The sequence below is a fragment of the Cherax quadricarinatus genome, chromosome 51, assembly GCF_038502225.1.
Source record: "Cherax quadricarinatus isolate ZL_2023a chromosome 51, ASM3850222v1, whole genome shotgun sequence".
NCBI lineage: Eukaryota > Metazoa > Arthropoda > Malacostraca > Decapoda > Parastacidae > Cherax > Cherax quadricarinatus.
Genome location: NC_091342.1, coordinates 8,594,248 through 8,614,772, shown reverse-complemented (window position 1 = coordinate 8,614,772; position 20,525 = coordinate 8,594,248). Strand labels below are relative to the sequence as shown.

General features: G+C 38.5%; 1 protein-coding gene across 1 annotated transcript in view; it reads left to right on the top strand.

Annotated features, from left to right (window-relative positions):
* Positions 1-20,024, top strand: part of Mat1 (CDK-activating kinase assembly factor) — a 36,064-nt gene extending 16,040 nt beyond the window's left edge. Inside the window, exons 5-7 of the mRNA XM_070095622.1 lie at positions 4,928-5,063; positions 5,730-5,906; positions 12,459-20,024. Coding sequence (XP_069951723.1) covers positions 4,928-5,063; positions 5,730-5,906; positions 12,459-12,653 — 508 coding nt within the window. The 3' untranslated portion in view covers positions 12,654-20,024. The remainder of the gene's footprint in view (positions 1-4,927; positions 5,064-5,729; positions 5,907-12,458) is intronic.
* Positions 20,025-20,525: the final 501 nt, after the last annotated feature.

Genomic DNA, 20,525 nt, shown 5'->3' with positions numbered 1-20,525 from the left:
GATGAATGTTGCAGCGAGGAGAAGGCTGGAGGCAGTGGAGATGTCATGTCTGAGGGCAATGTGTGGTGTGAATATAATGCAGAGAATTCGTAGTTTGGAAGTTAGGAGGAGGTGCGGGATTACCAAAACTGTTGTCCAGAGGGCTGAGGAAGGGTTGTTGAGGTGGTTCGGACATGTAGAGAGAATGGAGCGAAACAGAATGACTTCAAGAGTGTATCAGTCTGTAGTGGAAGGAAGGCGGGGTAGGGGTCGGCCTAGGAAGGGTTGGAGGGAGGGGGTAAAGGAGGTTTTGTGTGCGAGGGGCTTGGACTTCCAGCAGGCATGCGTGAGCGTGTTTGATAGGAGTGAATGGAGACAAATGGTTTTTAATACTTGACGTGCTGTTGGAGTGTGAGCAAAGTAACATTTATGAAGGGATTCAGGGAAACCGGCAGGCCGGACTTGAGTCCTGGAGATGGGAAGTACAGTGCCTGCACTCTGAAGGAGGGGTGTTAATGTTGCAGTTTAAAAACTGTAGTGTAAAGCACCCTTCTGGCAAGACAGTGATGGAGTGAATGATGGTGAAAGTTTTTCTTTTTCGGGCCACCCTGCCTTGGTGGGAATCGGCCAGTGTGATAATAAAATAATAAATAAAAAGTAAAAATAATATGAGGTAGTTGGTAGTAGCAGCAAAAGATAGTTTTGGGCCTTGAACAATAATGTAATTGAAATATACACTAATTGCACACACAGTATAGTCACTAAGATATGAAAATAATCTGAGAGTAGGATTTGCCTTATAGCATAAAGTCTGAGCAATTAATATCACTATAAGATTATTATTTGAGGTAGTTGATACTAGCTAGTGAGGGGTGGTACAAGGAATTGCACAGTAGTGTAGTAGGAACATACACTAGTTTGTTATTTGCAGTTTGGGAGAAAAGGGAAAATTAGGTATGATTATAAGAGAATTTTAGCAGTGCTTAAGTAGGAAAGAAAAAGGTAATATAGATATTATTAAAGAGTAAGTATCCTATTAACAAATAATTTGTGAATTGGGAATCAGGGAAGATAACACAAATTGGGTCACACAAAGAGCTGTGTGGGACACCTGGGATAATGAGGTAGTAAATACTATCTAGGAGGTGATAGTACAGGGATTAGTTCAATAATGACATGATAACATACACTAACGTTGTAAGGATTTGGTCACTAATATCAGTCAGACTCTGTAATGTTTGCATCATGAAGGAAGTTTGCTAGTTCATTTTCATTTGTAATGTAGTACATGCGGCCTGCATTTGTTTTTCTTACTAGAATTTGTCCATCACGTACAAAGCACTGGTGAATTTATCATTATTCTCACGTTTTAGTTTTCTCACTCTGTACAGGAAGTTCTGTCATTTTCTTGTGAGACACTCATTTATGTATTATCTTTGCTTTCATGGACAAAGTTCTTTGTCTCCACAGACTCCTAATTACACCACTCACCCTTTTCCCCTCATTAATTCTATGATTCACCTCATCCTTCATAGACCCATCTGCTAACACGTCCACTCCTAAATATCGGAATACATTCACCTCCTCCACACTCTCTCCCTCCAATCTGATGTCTAATCTTTCGTCTCCTAATCTTTTTGTTATCCTCATCACCTTACTCTTTCCTATACGTATTCACTTTTAATTTTCTTCTTTTACATACCCTACCAAATTCATCCACCATCCTCTGCAACTTCTCTTCGGAATCTCCCAAAAGCACAGTGTCATCAGCAAAGAGCAACTGTGACAACTCCCACTTTGTGTTTGATTCCTTATATTTTAACTTCACAACTCCTGCCAAGACCCTCACATTCACTTCTCTTACAACCCATTTGTATTTCCAGGAGCAGAGCTGTGTTTGTGATGTCCAGTTTCCAATGTTTTTAGTTTAGTTTATCATTTTGTGAAGTTTGAAGGCACTGTTGAACAAATGCCTGTGGAAAGGGTGGTGGTCATTTGTTTGATCTGGGTAAAGGGAGAGCAGTTCTAATTCTTTTGATCAAGAGCATCAAGACACCTCACCCCTTTTGTGAAGGATGTGGCACTAGACTGGTGCCATGTGTAGTGCCACTCAGCCTGTTTATTCTGACCCACGGTATGTAGAATGCCGAGTGTCTTGATGCTGGCAAAGGGCTCTTGAGCCATGGCATTGAAGTTACCATTTCTTTCTTAGTTTCAAACCCATGTGGGTTTAATGCATCTCCAAGGATATAATGGTATTGATCTGAGTAGTACAGTGGAACCTTGGTACTCAAACAACTCCATACTCAAACGCTTTGTTCAGTAAAAAAATCACTTGGTAGCCAACCTTTTGCTCGACACTCGACCAAACAAACACGACTTGCCAGAACAGGTGCGTCAGTCTCCCCGCAGCTGTCGCTCAGTCCAAAACTCCACTGAACTTCACTGTAAACTATTTCATGTTTCTTAGCATTTTTGGGTGTTTTTTATATTTGTATAAATAAATCACCATGGGGCCTAAGAAGATTAGTGATAACAGCCAACCAAAAAGAAAATTGGTTAGTGTGTGTTTGCCCTGATGTAAACACTGCCTCTGCCTCTCCATATAATATGCCTTTTGTTATTAATTTCTGCATCTTTATTGTGCTTCTAGGTTGTCTATTGTGTTTCTGATATGAAGTTGGAATAAATGTGGTGGATAAACAACCTTTATTACTAATATTATCATAATTACACATTGTATTTGCACCACCACTAGTATCCAGTTATCAAGATGACTCTTCATATACTGAATCCTCCTCCTGCTGTCCCCCTCCCTCTCACCTATAGCTCCTCCCACTTCAGACCCCTCTTATATTACACTTGCTTTCCATTTTGAATTTTTATTCACACACAAAAATAGAAGATTTAGTGTTATGCAGACTACTGCATTATTGAAAAAATGGTATAAATAATAGCACATTGTGAAAGCATATTAGACCCACCAGTGATGCATGATGTGATTTGTTTACTCTTGAACATCAGCAAAAATCAAACAATTCTGCTACTTTGACCTCAATTTCAAGGTACTTTTAGTCTGTAAACCATTCAAAACCATCTCTATTTTTGTAATATATCTTTCATTCTGTCAAATAAGACCAAGAAAACGAGAATACAATTATAAATACCATACAAAAATACACTGCAGATTCGCTGTAAGTGTATTTTTTGGGGTCTGAAACAGATTAATCTAATTCACATTATTCCCTATGGGAAAAGTTCGTTCAATACTTGACCAGATCAGCACTTGAACAACCTTCTGGAACGAATTAAGTTCGAGTACCGAGGTTCCACTCTATATGCTTTGGGTTTGAATATTTAATTGGTGTAAGCTGTCTCTATTTATGTAATGGGGTTGAATGTGTGAATCCCTGAATGCTGTAGTAATAATGTACATATTTTGCTGATACATGTGTGTAGTGCTCTGCTATACAGTATTGTATTCCTGGTATTTTTAAAGGATTAGAAATGCAGTATTGTATTTCTAATCCTTTACTGTATAGTACTGTATTTCTGGTACTTTACTATACAGTACTGTATATCTAGTGCTTTGCTGTAGAGTACATTGGACCCCCGCCTTACGAACACATCGTGTTACGTTAAATCCGCCATATGAAGCACTTGAACGTAAAAATTTTGCCTCTCCTCACGATAAAAAACTCGCCTTACGTGATTCGTCCGAGACGCGTCCCACGTGTGGCCTCAGCGCCAGTGTTTACAAGCCAGCCAGTGCAGTCTCATCTACGCATACATTTGGTACATTTCACCTTATCCCAGTGTTTTTAGTGCTTGTAACTGCAAAATAAGTCACCATGAACCCCAAGAAAGCTTCTAGTGCCATCCCTGTGGTAAAAAGGGCGAGAATTAGTATGGAATTGAAAAAAGAGATTAAGGAAATGTGTGCAAAGTGGGTTGAACTGCAAACTTTTACGAATGAAAATCACCCTGACACAGCTACTGCAAGCCTGGAGTTTACCTGGAGAGAGTTCCGGGGGTCAACGCCCCCGCGGCCCGGTCTGTGACCAGGCCTCCTTAGGTCAGTGTCCTAGGATGCGACCCACACCAGTCGACTAACACCCAGGTACCCATTTTACTGATGGGGAACATAGACAACAGGTTGAAAGAAACACGTCCAATGTTTCTACTCTGGCTGGGAATCGAACCCAGGCCCTCACCGTGTGAAGCGAGAGCGTTAACCACCAGGTCACCAAGCCGTGTTGGCAACCTGTACAATGACAATGTTATGGCCCATTTTAGGAAAGTCTTAAAGGAACGGGAGGTACAGAGCTCTATGGACAGATTTGTTGTGCGACAGAGGTCCAGTGACTCTCAAGCTGGTCCTAGTGGCATTAAAAGAAGAAGGGAAGTAACCCCAGAAGAGGACTTGCTACCTCAAATCCTAATGGAAGGGGGATTCCCCTTCTAAACAATAACTTCCACACACCAGATCTTCAATAAAGGTAAGTGTCATGTATTCTAGTCTTAGTAGAGTAGTAATTGTGCATGTCTTCTTCAGTTTGTGTGTATTAAAATTAATTTTTCATGTAAAATTTTTTTTTTTTCATACTTTGGGGCGTCAGGAACGGATTAATTTGATTTCCATTATTTCTTATGGGGAAAATTAATTCGGCTAACGATGAGCTCTCAGGAACGGATTAATATCGTAAGGCGGGGTCCACTGTACTGTATTTTGTTCATTATCGTTGGTGTCAGCATCGTCATCAATCATTACCATATCATCTTTTCAATGGAGAAGGGTTGCATGCTAATCAAAAATTAAAATAGTACGTACAAGGCCCAAGGTGTATGTAGAAGGTTCTTTGAAGACTTGATTGTGTATGTGAAAATAACTAATGAAATATGCTTAGAGTTTAGGCAGTTACTGCAGTAAATTTATTCAATGTTTCAGGAGTCGAGAGCAGGAAGAGATAGATAGATATTTGGATGCGGAGATGATAAGGAGCATAGAGAGACAGAGATTACAAAGAGAAGAAATGGAGAAGTCAAAATTAAGCCGTGAACGGCAGAAGACGTCTCTTATAAAGGTACAGTAATTTCCTTGTGAGTGTAAAATACAGTGAACCCTTAGTTTACCAGGCCTTGATATAACAGACTTCTTGATATGATGGTCCAAATCCACTGGGTAAATTGTTCTTTTGTCTCCTTTGTTCTCAATGTTTATTGCAGTGTATCTGTAAATTGTGTATATATTGCTATGTTAGATACACAGTGGAGTACTTATGTGCTTTTATTGCTATGATTTAATGGACACTCGGACAATCCTCCCCGTTAGTCTGTTATATCAAAGGTTTTCTGTATGTAATAATTTTGATATAATCAGTTTATTTATTAACATTTTAAAATTTTAGATTACATTTCTGTCTTTTAGACTGTCATTTATAACAAATAATACCTCTGTTAATAACCTTTAAATGTAATTATTAACCTTAATTTTTTTTTTTACTTCAGTGATTACCCACCAGGTTAGGGTTACCTTAATTACCTTAATACACTATGTTAGATTATTTAACCCTTAAACTGTCAAAACGTAGATCTCCATAAGCAACAATGTAAAAAAAAAAACGTAGATCTACGTTTGGAGTGCTACGCTAGCAAACGTATAGTATCTACGATTGGACAGTTTAAGGGTTAAGTTAAAGTTGATGTTTATTTTATTTTTTATGTAAACTGCACTTAGTAAATTCTTCCAGGATCTGATGGCCTCTGAGGGAGATGCTTCTCTCATCGTTCAGTCTCATGCCGAGCGCCTCAAGGAAGAACAACAGCGAGAAAACCAGAAGAAGAAAGAGCTAGAAATAGCCATGGCCCAGGCCAATCTCAAAGAATTCTCATCAGGTGTTAAGATTGGGTTTGCAGGGCTGGGCAGGGTTAGTGTAGCCCCACATGGGAATGGTCTTTTCAGTTAACGAACTTTTTTCATTCAGTAGTAGTTCGGTAAGCATCACATTTCAGGTACAAACGCACTTACATAAATACACTTACATAATTGGTCGCATTTGGAGGTGATCGTTAAGCGGGGGTCCACTGTAGTTCGCACTCAGGAGAAGGAACTTGTGATGAAGTTTTGGTTCATCCTGAACCATTGTCGTGTCTCAACTTGACGGTGGTTCAGGATGGAATGAAATGTTGTCATAAGTTTCCTCTTCTAAGTGTGGATTATTTTGTGAATTTTTCTATCCATGATATTGTGATTTTTTATTCTCTGTAGAGTGGTATTTTGTTTGTCTTGAGAAATGAGAAAAAAAATTTCTTTACATGGGTCTTAGTCTTATGATGAATTCCCTCAGTGGGGATTTCGATCACTTGATCAAGGCCTTCTACTGGCTTACTGGTCCACTTTATAAGAAATTAAATATAAAATGTGATGCTTAAATTTTTTTAAAAACAAAGGAACACTTTCTGTGTATTCTAAATTTTTTTTTTTTTTTTTTTCAACAAGTCGGCCGTCTCCCACCGAGGCAGGGTGACCCAAAAAAGAAAGAAAATCCCCAAAAAGAAAATACTTTCATCATCATTCAACACTTTCACCACACTCGCACATTATCACTGTTTTTGCAGAGGTGCTCAGAATACAACAGTCTAAAAGCATACACATATAAAGATACACAATATATCCCTCCAAACTGCCAATATCCCAAACCCCTCCTTTAAAGTGCAGGCATTGTACTTCCCATTTCCAGGACTCAAGTCCGACTATATGAAAATATAATTCTAAAATTGTTATATAATAAAGTAAAGAAAGTGGCTCAAGTGGTAGTACCTTCAACTCAAATCAAAGGAATCCAGGTTTGAGCCTATCATGAGTGGAAAATTTTGGGCATGTTTTCTTACATCTGTTGCCCATGTTCACCTAGCAGCAAAGTTGGTACCTGGGTATTAGCCAACTTGTTGGTCACAGGTAAAGAGAATCAAGGGACCGCAGTGGTAGTAAGCCAGATATAGTAGTCTTCCTGAGTTATCTCGGATTACTAATCCTCTGAGTTAGTAATCTGAGAAAAATCGTTCTTAAGTCATTAAGCTTAGAGCGGGTTGTTTATGGAAAGTTTTAAGATGGTGGTAGTCAAGATAAATATTTTTCATCAAATCCTAGCAAGTTTTTAACATTATAACTGTATGAACTTTGTATAGAAAGGGGTTTAGTTATAGGTAATACATATTTTAAGAAAAAGAGGATAAATAAGTATACAAGATATGATGTAGGGCAAAATGACAGTAGTTTGTTGGATTATGTATTGGTAGATAAAAGACTGTTGAGTAGACTTCAGGATGTACATGTTTATAGAGGGGTCACAGATATATCAGATCACTTTCTAGTTGTAGCTACACTGAGAGTAAAAGGTAGATGGGATACAAGGAGAATAGAAGCATCAGGGAAGAGAGAGGTGAAGGTTTATAAACTAAAAGAGGAGGCAGTTAGGGAAAGATATAAACAGCTATTGGAGGATAGGTGGGCTAATGAGAGCATAGGCAATGGGGTCGAAGAGCTATGGGGTAGGTTTAAAAATGTAGTGTTAGAGTGTTCAGCAGAAGTTTGTGGTTACAGGAAAGTGGGTGCGGGAGGGAAGAGGAGCGATTGGTGGAATGATGATGTAAAGAGAGTAGTAAGGGAGAAAAAGTTAGCATATGAGAAGTTTTTACAAAGTAGAAGTGATGCAAGGAGGGAAGAGTATATGGAGAAAAAGAGAGAGGTTAAGAGAGTGGTGAAGCAATGTAAAAAGAGAGCAAATGAGAGAGTGGGTGAGATGTTATCAACAAATTTTGTTGAAAATAAGAAAAAGTTTTGGAGTGAGATTAACAAGTTAAGGAAGCCTAGAGAACAAATGGATTTGTCAGTTAAAAATAGGAGAGGAGAGTTATTAAATGGAGAGTTAGAGGTATTGGGAAGATGGAGGGAATATTTTGAGGAATTGTTAAATGTTGATGAAGATAGGGAAGCTGTGATTTCGTGTATAGGGCAAGGAGGAATAACATCTTGTAGGAGTGAGGAAGAGCCAGTTGTGAGTGTGGGGGAAGTTCGTGAGGCAGTAGGTAAAATGAAAGGGGGTAAGGCAGCCGGGATTGATGGGATAAAGATAGAAATGTTAAAAGCAGGTGGGGATATAGTTTTGGAGTGGTTGGTGCAATTATTTAATAAATGTATGGAAGAGGGTAAGGTACCTAGGGATTGGCAGAGAGCATGCATAGTTCCTTTGTATAAAGGCAAAGGGGACAAAAGAGAGTGCAAAAATTATAGGGGGATAAGTCTGTTGAGTATACCTGGTAAAGTGTATGGTAGAGTTATTATTGAAAGAATTAAAAGTAAGACTGAGAATAGGATAGCAGATGAACAAGGAGGCTTTAGGAAAGGTAGGGGGTGTGTGGACCAGGTGTTTACAGTGAAACATATAAGTGAACAGTATTTAGATAAGGCTAAAGAGGTCTTTGTGGCATTTATGGATTTGGAAAAGGCGTATGACAGGGTGGATAGGGGGGCAATGTGGCGGATGTTACAGGTGTATGGTGTAGGAGGTAGGTTACTGAAAGCAGTGAAGAGTTTTTATGAGGATAGTGAGGCTCAAGTTAGAGTACATAGGAAAGAGGGAAATTATTTCCCAGTAAAAGTAGGCCTTAGACAGGGATGTGTGATGTCACCGTGGTTGTTTAATATATTTATAGATGGGGTTGTAAGAGAAGTAAATGCGAGGGTCTTGACAAGAGGCGTGGAGTTAAAAGATAAGGAATCACACATAAAGTGGGAGTTGTCACAGTTGCTCTTTGCTGATGACACTGTGCTCTTGGGAGATTCTGAAGAGAAGTTGCAGAGATTGGTGGATGAATTTGGTAGGGTGTGCAAAAGAAGAAAATTAAAAGTGAATACAGGAAAGAGTAAGGTTATGAGGATAACAAAAATATTAGGTGATGAAAGATTGAATATCAGATTGGAGGGAGAGAGTATGGAGGAGGTGAATGTATTCAGATATTTGGGAGTGGACGTGTCAGCGGATGGGTCTATGAAGGATGAGGTGAATCATAGAATTGATGAGGGGAAAAGGGTGAGTGGTGCACTTAGGAGTCTGTGGAGACAAAGAACTTTGTCCTTGGAGGCAAAGAGGGGAATGTATGAGAGTATAGTTTTACCAACACTCTTATATGGGTGTGAAGCATGGGTGATGAATGTTGCAGTGAGGAGAAGGCTGGAGGCAGTAGAGATGTCATGTCTGAGGGCAATGTGTGGTGTGAATATAATGCAGAGAATTCGTAGTTTGGAAGTTAGGAGGAGGTGCGGGATTACCAAAACTGTTGTCCAGAGGGCTGAGGAAGGGTTGTTGAGGTGGTTCGGACATGTAGAGAGAATGGAGCAAAACAGAATGACTTCAAGAGTGTATCAGTCTGTAGTGGAAGGAAGGCGGGGTAGGGGTCAGCCTAGGAAAGGTTGGAGGGAGGGGGTAAAGGAGGTTTTGTGTGCGAGGGGCTTGGACTTCCAGCAGGCGTGCGTGAGCGTGTTTGATAGGAGTGAATGGAGACGAATGGTTTTTAATACTTGATGTGCAGTTGGAGTGTGAGCAAAGTAACATTTATGAAGGGGTTCAGGGAAACCGGCAGGCCGGACTTGAGTCCTGGAGATGGGAAGTACAGTGCCTGCACTCTGAAGGAGGGGTGTTAATGTTGCAGTTTAAAAACTGTAGTGTAAAGCACCCTTCTGGCAAGACAGTGATGGAGTGAATGATGGTGAAAGTTTTTCTTTTTCGGGCCACCCTGCCTTGGTGGGAATCGGCAAGTGTGATAATAAAAAAATAAATAAATAACTGTATGACCCTTGTTGGTTTAGCACTTAGGGTAATATTTTGTGAAGGGTTTCAGGAAAACCGGTTAGCCGGACTTGAGTCCTGGAAATGGGAAGTACAATGCCTGCACTTCAAAGGGGAGGGGTTTAAGATATTGGCAGATTGAGGGACATCTAAACTGTTGTATCTGAGCGCCTCTGCAAAGACATTGATTATGTATGAGGAGGTGAAAGTGTTGAATGATGATGAAAGTACAGTGGACCCCCGGTTAACAAACTTTTTTCATTCCAGTAGTATGTTCAGGTGCCAGTACTGACCGAATTTTTTCCCATAAGGAATATTGTGAAGTAGATTAGTCCATTTCAGACCCCCAAACATACACGTACAAACGCACTTACATAAATACACTTACATAATTGGACGCATTTGGAGGTGATCGTTAAGCGGGGGTCCACTGTATTTTCTTTTTGGGGCACCCTGCCTCAGTGGGAGACAACTGATGTGTTGAAAAAAAGAAAAATTAACCTCTTTTGTGGGTGTGAGGCATGGGTGGTGAATGTTGCAACAAGGAGAAGGCTGGAGGCAGTGGAGATGTCATGTGAATATAATGCAGAGAATCCATAGTTTGGAGATTAGGAGGAGGTGCAGGATTATGAAAACTGTTATTCAGAGGAACTGAGGAGCTGTTATTGAGATGGTTTGGACATGTAGAGAGGATGGAATGAAAGTGAATGACTTCGAGAGTGTATAAATCTGTAGTGGAGGGAAAGCGGGGTAGGGGTCAGCCTTAAAAAGGTTGGAGGGAGGTTGTGTGTGTGAGGGGCTTGGACTTCTAGCAAGCGTATGTGAGCATGTTAGATAGGAGCAAATGGTTTTTGGGACTTGATGTTCTGTTGGAGTGTAAGCAAGGTAAAATTTATGAAGGGATTCAGGGAAACTGGCAGGCCGGACTTGATTCCTAGAGATGGGAAGTACAGTGCCGGCACTCTTGAAGGAAGGGTGTTAATGTTGCAGTTTCATAACTGTAGTGTAAACATGCCTCTGGCAAGACAGTGATGGAGTGAATGATGAAAGTTTTTCTTTTTCGGGCCACCCTGCCTTGGTGGGAAAGAGCTGATGTGTTAATAAAATAATATTCTTTGTGCCCAAAATAATTATAATTACAATTAATGTAGATAAAGTTTTTCTTTAAAAGTACCTTTGATGGGTTTTGAGAATTTGTCTGCTCCACAACCCATCCCTGGGCTAGGACCAGGTGCCAGTTGGGGCACAGATAACTACGAACACCAACTAGACATTAGTTTTGCTCGAGTCGTCATAATGGCTGCTCTGTCATAATCTAATGAGAGATAAACTTTATCATTATATAACTGGTTTAAATTTTTATTTTAACCCTTTCAGGGTTGAGACCCCCAATCCTGAACTCATTCTCAGGGTCAAAAAAAAAAAAAAAAAAATGAAATAATAGAGAATCTTTTCCTGATGATAATGACACAAGTACAGTGGACCCCCGGTTAACGATATTTTTTCATTCCAGAAGTATGTTCAGGTGCCAGTACTGACCGAATTTGTTCCCATAAGGAATATCGTGAAGTAGATTAGTCCATTTCAGACCCCCAAACATACACGTACAAATGCACTTACATAATTGGTCGCATTTGGAGGTGATCGTTAAGCGGGGGTCCACTGTATATGAAATTTGATAGAAAACTTACAGAATTATGCTCTCGCAAAGTTAGCGGTTTCAATGATATTTACGCATCGGCAATTTCACTCACTTTTGCCCATTTCCAATGTTCCAGCTGACTATCATAGCTGTTTTGCTAGAACTCCATTTGTTCTATCAAATGAGTACAAGAAATTGCCCATTTACCAATTTCAACTACCAGATGAAGTGGTCAAAAATTGGCAATTTGGCCAATTTCACACAAATTTCAAAAGATGCCAATTTCAGAATAGGGTCCAGAATAAACAAGACATTCCTGGCACTAAAATTAAAATAACATTTTCTCCGTTCATTAGTCGCATCTCCAGGCCCCTCTTATATTGCTTTCCATTTTGAATTTTTATTCTCACAAAAAATAGAATATTTACTGTTATGCATACTACTGCATCGTTGTAAAAATGGTATCAGCGTACTTGTGAAATAATATAAGACTCGCCAGTTGACGTGTATTGGACGTGTGGTGTGATTTGTATACTCATGAACATTGGCAAAAATCAAACATTTCTGTTATTATGAGCTCAATTTCAAGGTACTTTTCATCATGAAACCAATCAGAATCATTTCTATTTCTGTAATATATCTTCCATTCTATCAAATGAGACCAAGAAAACAATCATAATTTTTTTTTTTTTTTTTTCCAACAAGTCGGTCGTCTCCCACTGCAAAGTCGCTGTTTTAAACCAAAAACATGGTCTGAGTTTTTTTTTTCTCTCTATGCACTGCGTGCTGCAGGATTTTTTTTTATACTGCGCACACTGACCATGCAGACCCATTCTTTCATATGTAGGCCTACCAGCTTTCTTCCGCTCAATTTGAAGGCACTAGAATTTACGCATCGAAGTACTGCACCGACCCTGAAAGGGTTAATGTAATTTTATTAGTATTGTTTTTGTAGAGCATGATTATTTGTATGTTTAATTTCATTACAGGAGAAACCATACAAGTATGAGCCTCCTAAGCTCTCAGCTTCCTTACCTGTGCCAACTTGGGAAGAACTGGAGAGTGGCGGGTATTTGAATCACGTGCGCAGGGCTTCTCCTCAGGCCATTGCTGGTGGTTACACTGAACATTATGCATGTCTCAGGGCTCTACAGGACTTCATGTCATCACACTTCTTAAGTTGAAGGCTTCAATAAAGCAGGTTTTTGCTCTGTTCACCTCTAGTTCAATGTGTAATTTAAAACATTTTATATTTTTAAGTAATGCGAGTTGTGACAGTGTCCGTCCAGTGTCTTGTACCCTAGCACCTTCACCGATACCACCTGTATAGTGTGAAGAAACTTGTTCATTTATTCCTTCGTAAACTAAAGTTGAAGCTGGGTGCAAAATAATGACCTTTTATGAAGTTTAAATGCAAATACTGACCAGCCAGTGTTTACTCAGTTTGATGGTTTGTAATGCTGCATTTGCTTTTTTTCTGATAGGTATATCTAAATGCTTTTCACATTTAATTGTTTTGTCGGTGGTTTTCATTGTCATGCAAAAAAAAAAAAATTGTGATATGAAGTTGCTTCATTAGAAAAGCATTTTGAGAAATGAATTCAGGTTACTTTTATTTCTAAGAATTAAGAGTACAATATTTACAAAGTAAAATTGTGCTTGGTATTTATTTTATTTATTATTTTTCTGTAATTATACAGATGTGCATTTAAGTTACTTTCCAGTGTTACCGGACTTCACACACCCAAAAAAAACATTCTCATGAAATAATTATATACTAGTTCATTTTGCATATTCTCTGAGTATCAGGTGAATGTGATGTAAAATCTTCATTCTGTGCTAACTAGAGTTGCATAACTCTTGGTTCACCTAGTACTGCTGTTAACAGTGTTTACTCCTCACCTCGACTAGTTGTCAGTGGTGAACCCTCAGATTACATAATACTGTATTAAGCAGCCAAAAGTTGCATAATTCCTGATACCATGCAACCTTCGTTGACTAGTAGGCCCATGCTATACATTTGCTTGTTTCTTGCCTGTGCTAGAAATCCAATGAGAATTTAGTATTAGTCTCAATTTTTTCCCAGATTGATTTGACATTTGTGAAGCCTCGTTTATTCTTGTTACTGCTCAAGGGAGGTGCTTTGATGCTGGTGAGCGGCTCTTGATTCAAGGAACTGATCTTGTCCTCCTAAGTGCCAGATGACCCCCACAGTTTAGTGCTTTCCCCTGATTAAAATAGTAAAAAGCTAGGCTTGTTCACAGCCATGGATATGGCTGATTCTTATTATATTTAGGGGAAGCACTAAATTTATAAAGGTCATACAGAACCTGGAAAAATGGGAGGCAATTAGGCTCAAGGATGGGAAGAACAGGTCCAGTTTCCAGCATCAAGAGTCCCTCACTGGTAGTAATGATCCTTGAGGATCATGGATATTGAGCTTCCTAGGCTGAGTTACACTATTAAGAATTTGGTGTTTTATGGCTCTGCTTAGGCTGTCTCCACTATAAATTTCTGTTGTCTCCCATGCTTAGTATTATACTGCAGGGTTGTTTGGTATACAATGAATGCATATAATTTGCCACAGCCATCTGCATGAGATACATGGAGTATGTGGTAAATATAGAGGTATGTGCAAAAACATTATTGACTCCTGCATATGAAATTCTTGTTTCTAATTTTGATTTAGTTAATTTAGGTTTTGTTGTGTCTGCCCTTGGTTTTTATTACTGTGCAACTGGCTGTCATGTGTTAATGTATTTACAGGAATTGGCAGACTTCCTTTGAAGTGGCACCACCAGGAGTCGAGTTATATTTGTTCATGACTTTAGTGACCATTGAGGAATATATAAACTTAGGATGGGTCATCATACTACAGTAAGCCCTCTTACTTTTTGATTGCATGGCCTTGGAAGAAATTTCTGAACTTGTTACTCTATTCCACCAACTTTCCAGTGTTTTGATTTGTCTAATGAATTTAAAGTTATTTGGCAAGTGTCATGGCATTTTTTTTTTTTATGTGCTCATTCCCCCCTAACTTTAGAACCTGGCTGTGTTACTGAGAAAGACATTCTGGAAGCTTTTCACCACAAGTAAAGTGAATAAAGCTACCTTACCTTGGCTTCATATATCAATCAATTGACCTGCTATAAAGACAATATAGAAATATAAAAACCAACATGTGGTGATCCATCCTAGATTTGTACACTCCTCAATGATCACCGAAACCCTGAACAAATGAAACTTGCCTTCTGGTGAAGAAGCAAAATACTGAACCTCACTGAGTATACAAGGGAGGTTTATCATACTCAGGAGTCTTGTATGATTATGTAACTGCCTTTGTTTATCAAGTACTGCATAAATCTTCCAGAAATGGCCGTTATACATAACTTGTAACCATTATAGTACATAAATATATATTTGTTTGCTTCTTGACTTCATATGCGAAGGTACCTATTAATTATATAGATTTAGCATTTAAAATGATAGTGTAAAAACAATTGTAAATCCTGCTATGTTCTTTGACACAGTTTTATATTCCTATAGTTATTATTCATGGTTATTTTTATATAGCCGGACTCGAGTCCTGGAAATGGGAAGTACAATGCCTGCACTCTAAAGAAGGAGTTCGGGGGGATATGTTGTGTATCTTTATACGTATATGCTTCTAAACTGTTGTGTTCTGAGCACCTCTGCAAAAACAGTGATTATGTGTGAGTGAAGTGAAAGTGTTGAAAGTATTTTCTTTTTGGGTCACCCTGCCTCGGTGGGAGATGGCCGACTTGTTAAAAAAAAAAAAATGATTCATGGGGTCATAAGATGCTGTAGAGTGGGAGATAATTAGGTTTGATCTGAAGATGATAGTTCCTATGCCTTGGATCAAGAGCTTCTCACTGGTATTAAGGTACTCAGTCTTGAAGAGCCTTCCACAAAGCTGTAGCACATTAGCTAGGGAATGAGCCCTTAATTCAAGGAATTGGAACCACTCTTCCCTGTCTCTCAAACCTGATTGGCTTTCATTCACCAGTCACTATGATCCCCTATGGTACATATAATAAAAATTGGCACATCAGCTTATACACTTTTGTAAAGTTTTACTGTATATAGAAGGCTAGCAGTGATATATTTAAACACCAACAAACACATGGTGGTGTTATATTTCAGTGGCTACCTATAGTATATTTGCAGCAATACTTTTAGACAAGTGGTACTGATCAAGACATTAAGGAAAAGTAGAACTGAAGACATATATTAATATTTTGATTTGTGTATACATGTCTTTTTACCTACACCATACCAGTAGTCTTGTCAGCTGCTGGTTGTGTCATAATGGCAGTGCCGCCACCACCACAGTTATATAAATGTACTGTATATCAAAGCCTCTTCATGCTTAGACACATTGACATTAAAAATGGAATGAATTATTCATTTAACAGCTGCAGGTTCCTTATTACCTTGGAACAGTGTGCTAATTGCATCTATATTGCTTGTGCTGGTGATGCTTTTTGCAAAGTACTAAACTATGTGGGTCCTTCAGTGCAAAATATTTTGTGAACTTCAGCTTAGTTACTGACCAATTTGATTTTGCCATTATTACTAAAAATTCCTGAAAGCATAGAATATTTACCTTTGATGTAGGATTTTTTCTTTTAAACAATTGGCCCCATGATCCCACTTCCTGTCTCCCCTTTGCAAATCAGATTTTACTGCAAAAGAATGGGTAGTGCAAGCTTGTAAACTATACCTATCTGGTTGACAGGACCTGAGTTGCTTAGTAGTACAATATGCTCTCATGGTTCACCAATGGCAACTAGTTTAGAAATGGTAAACTAGGTAGAGTGGGGAGCCTGGATTTTAGCACTAAACAGCCCTACTGTTTGACAGGCAGTGCTTATTTTAAGATCCATTTTTTCGTACTTTATAAGGTAAGTATTCTTTGACATTGACAAAATATGTATTAGAAAGTTTTGTGAAACTCCAACCACCAATTTTCAAAACTTGTGCAGCTCATTTTACGGTACAGTGATATAAAGTTTAGTTGACTTAAATTGGCAATATTGATGATTCCATGTACTTGAAAAGGTATCTTTACATAGAGGTTAAACAATTTTTTACAAATATATTTGACTTGCTGTTCAGTAAGAAAATTTTCTAATATTATAATGATATAAATGACAATATAGGAAATATTTGTGCATTATATTTTTCAATGTGAAAAAATGAGTCTTACTTCCATGTACAGAATAAAAGAAATAATTACAAAAATTTCTCTCATTCTGCATGAAATAGCTGCACTTGTACAAGAAGAGTCAGAATTCAACTGATGTGACTGTAGGCACCTCCCATATATATGTAAGAGTACTCACAAAAATGAGAAGTTCTCAGATCTCTGAGTTGCTTGAGAAACTCAAAGATTCCCTAAGAAACAGTTTTTCTTTACTTAAACCAAAGGTATATGCAGTCTCTAATTCTAAAACTGTAAAATAGTCTATCTGAGCAGCATTTTCCAAAACCTAATGAAGATAACACTTTACAATACTGTATAAGTTTGTATTGCATGTAGTATGTACAGAATTATTGTTTTTCAATTTTAGTTATTATTTAAAAGATATGCATATGATTTATACATGAATTTTTCTTTTTACATTAACATTTTCTCACCAATATAGTGATTACAAAGTGTTGGTATCAGTCATGACATTAATATAATCTGGTTAATGTCTTTTTACTCTTCCACTGTATATATATAATATATTTTTTATAGGCAGTGAATAAGTCTGTTTACGGCTTAAAAGAGTAAATACAGTGGACCCCCGCCTTACGATGGCATCGCGTTACGTTAAATCCGCCATACGATACATTTGAAAGCAAAAATTTTGCCTCGCCTCACGCGATTCGTCTGGGACGTGTCCCATGTGTGGCCTCAGCACAAGTGTTTACAAGCCAGCCAGTGCGGTCGCATACATTCGGTACATTTCACCTTATCCCAGTGTTTTTTGTGCTTGTAACTGCAAAATAAGTCACCATGGGCCCCAATAAAGCTTCTAGTGCCAACCCTGTGGTAAAAAGGGTGAGAATTAGTATGGAAATAAAGAAAGATTTTGAAGGGTTTGGGGCTAACCCTGAGAAGCCTATGCCAGTTGTGCCTACTTCAAAGATTAAGGAAATGTGTGGAAAGTGGGTTGAACTGCAAACCTTTATAGATGAAAATCACCCTAACACAGCTATTGCAAGCCATGCTGGTGACTATTACAGTGACAACGTTGTGGCCCATTTTAGGCAAATCTTAATGGAACGGGAATTACAGAGGTCCAGTGACTCTCAAGCTGGTCCTAGTAGCATTAAAAGAAGAAGGGAAGTAACCCCGGAAAAGGACTTGATACCTCAAGTCCTAGTGGAGGGGGATTCCCCTTCTAAACAATAACTTTCACACACTCCCATCCCATCAATCATCACCAGATCTTCAATAAAGGTAAGTGTTACGTATTCTATTCTTAGTGGAGTATTAATTGTGCAAGTCTTCTTAAGTTTGTGTGTATTAAAATTAATATTTCATGTGGTAATTTTTTTTTTTTTTTCAAACTTTTGGGTGTCTTGCACGGATTAATTTGATTTCTTATTGGGAAAATTAATTCGCCTTACGATGAGCTCTCAGGAATGGATTAATATTGTAAGGCGGGGGTCCACTGTATACTAATATAGAAGTTTCTTGTATACCCTAATGCAAATTTAACATGAATTGTGAATGTGAAGAACTGTACCCAGTGGACATGAAGATCAATAGGAGAGTTGTATTTTCAGCCAGGATGGCATCAGCAAATTTAAGACATTTAAAAAGATTTGCTCTTTCTTATACTACAGGAGGCCCCCCCCCCCTCTCCACATTTTCATTAGCTTTCAATTGAGCCATGGTCATTAAATCAGCATTTTGCAATATTGTACCTATTTACTACTAATCCTTTAGTATGGGGACATATTAGGTCATAGAATATCACATTGTGTTATGACAGACGAGCCCACACTTATTTCTAATGCTGCCAGCACCATAACTTGTGATGTTCCAAATCTTAATGTCACACTTATGACCTTACCACTTTGGAACGAACTGATGACTCTACTTAACACTGATATGTAATAATATTGATAGAAAATATTCAGACAAATCATTTTAAATATTTATTTTATCAAATTCACTAATGCTTTATGTATGTATAGGGAACTTGCATTTGTTTGGTCAAGAATCATAGATTTAATGTTTGCGGTTTTTAAGGTTGAATTCTTTTCTCGAGTTTTACCAAATGCAGTCGTGCTCATGCATGTGTATAAAAAGTTCACACGTGTGGTAGAGGCTGGTCAAGACCCATAGATTTATTGTGGCTGTATTATAGTATAAATATATTTTTTTACTGTATGTTTGGAGATTGTCTTATTCGTAGAGATTGGTTAAGAATTAAATAATTACAATGGTTGGTTCTGTGATAAAAGCCTAGCTGTTCCCATGTAGTAGACATGTTCAGTGGGTGAGGCTCAACTCCTATGTAACATGTTGGATGCCCAAGCCCTTCGCACAATTATGCTTGCTACTACTATTCCACCCTTTTATTCTCTTCCTACTGAATCCCTCCCCATCCAGCTGCTGCTCATGTACTCTTTTGTAGCTGTCTTGTTTTAAGTAACTGATAATGTTTACAAGCATCCCTTATTGTATACTACATGTTCCAGGTCCTAGGCATCTGCTCTAAGTAAGCTTTTCACAAGCCAATCACACACACACAACAGAAAAAGGACATTTAATTATAGCAAATTCACTTAGAGAAGGTAACTTATATTTCTAAGTGAAAAGAGCAGGACTGAATATTATTAATTATAACTTAGGAATGTACCTTTATCATAACACTTAAGATTGTTAGAAATTTTTTTTTTTTTTTTTTTTTTCAACAAGTCGGCCGTCTCCCACCGAGGCAGGGTGACCCAAAAAAGAAAGAAAATCCCCAAAAAGAAAATACTTTCATCATCATTCAACACTTTCACCACACTCGCACATTATCACTGTTTTTGCAGAGGTGCTCAGAATACAACAGTCTAGAAGCATACACATATAAAGATACACAACATATCCCTCCAAACTGCCAATATCCCAAACCCCTCCTTTAAAGTGCAGGCATTGTACTTCCCATTTCCAGGACTCAAGTCCGACTATATGAAAATAACCGGTTTCCCTGAATCCCTTCACTAAATATTACCCTGCTCACACTCCAACAGATCGTCAGGTCCCAAGTACCATTCGTCTCCATTCACTCCTATCTAACACGCTCACGCACGCTTGCTGGAAATCCAAGCCCCTTACCCACAAAACCTCCTTTACCCCCTCTCTCCAACCCTTTCGAGGACGACCCCTACCCCGCCTTCCTTCCCCTATAGATTTATATGCTTTCCATGTCATTCTACTGTGATCCATTCTCTCTAAATGACCAAACCACCTCAACAACCCCTCTTCTGCCCTCTGACTAATACTTTTATTAACTCCACACCTTCTCCTAATTTCCACACTCCGAATTTTTTGCATAATATTTACACCACACATTGCCCTTAGACAGGACATCTCCGCTGCCTCCAACCGTCTCCTTGCTGCTGCATTTACCACCCAAGCTTCACACCCATATAAGAGTGTTGGTACTACTATACTTTCATACATTCCCTTCTTTGCCTCCATAGATAACGTTTTTTGACTCCACATATACCTCAACGCACCACTCACCTTTTTTCCCTCATCAATTCTATGATTAACCTCATCCTTCATAAATCCATCCGCCGACACGTCAACTCCCAAGTATCTGAAAACATTCACTTCTTCCATACTCCTCCTCCCCAATTTGATATCCAATTTTTCTTTATCTAAATCATTTGACACCCTCATCACCTTACTCTTTTCTATGTTCACTTTCAACTTTCTACCTTTACACACATTCCCAAACTCATCCACTAACCTTTGCAATTTTTCTTTAGAATCTCCCATAAGCACAGTATCATCAGCAAAAAGTAACTGTGTCAATTCC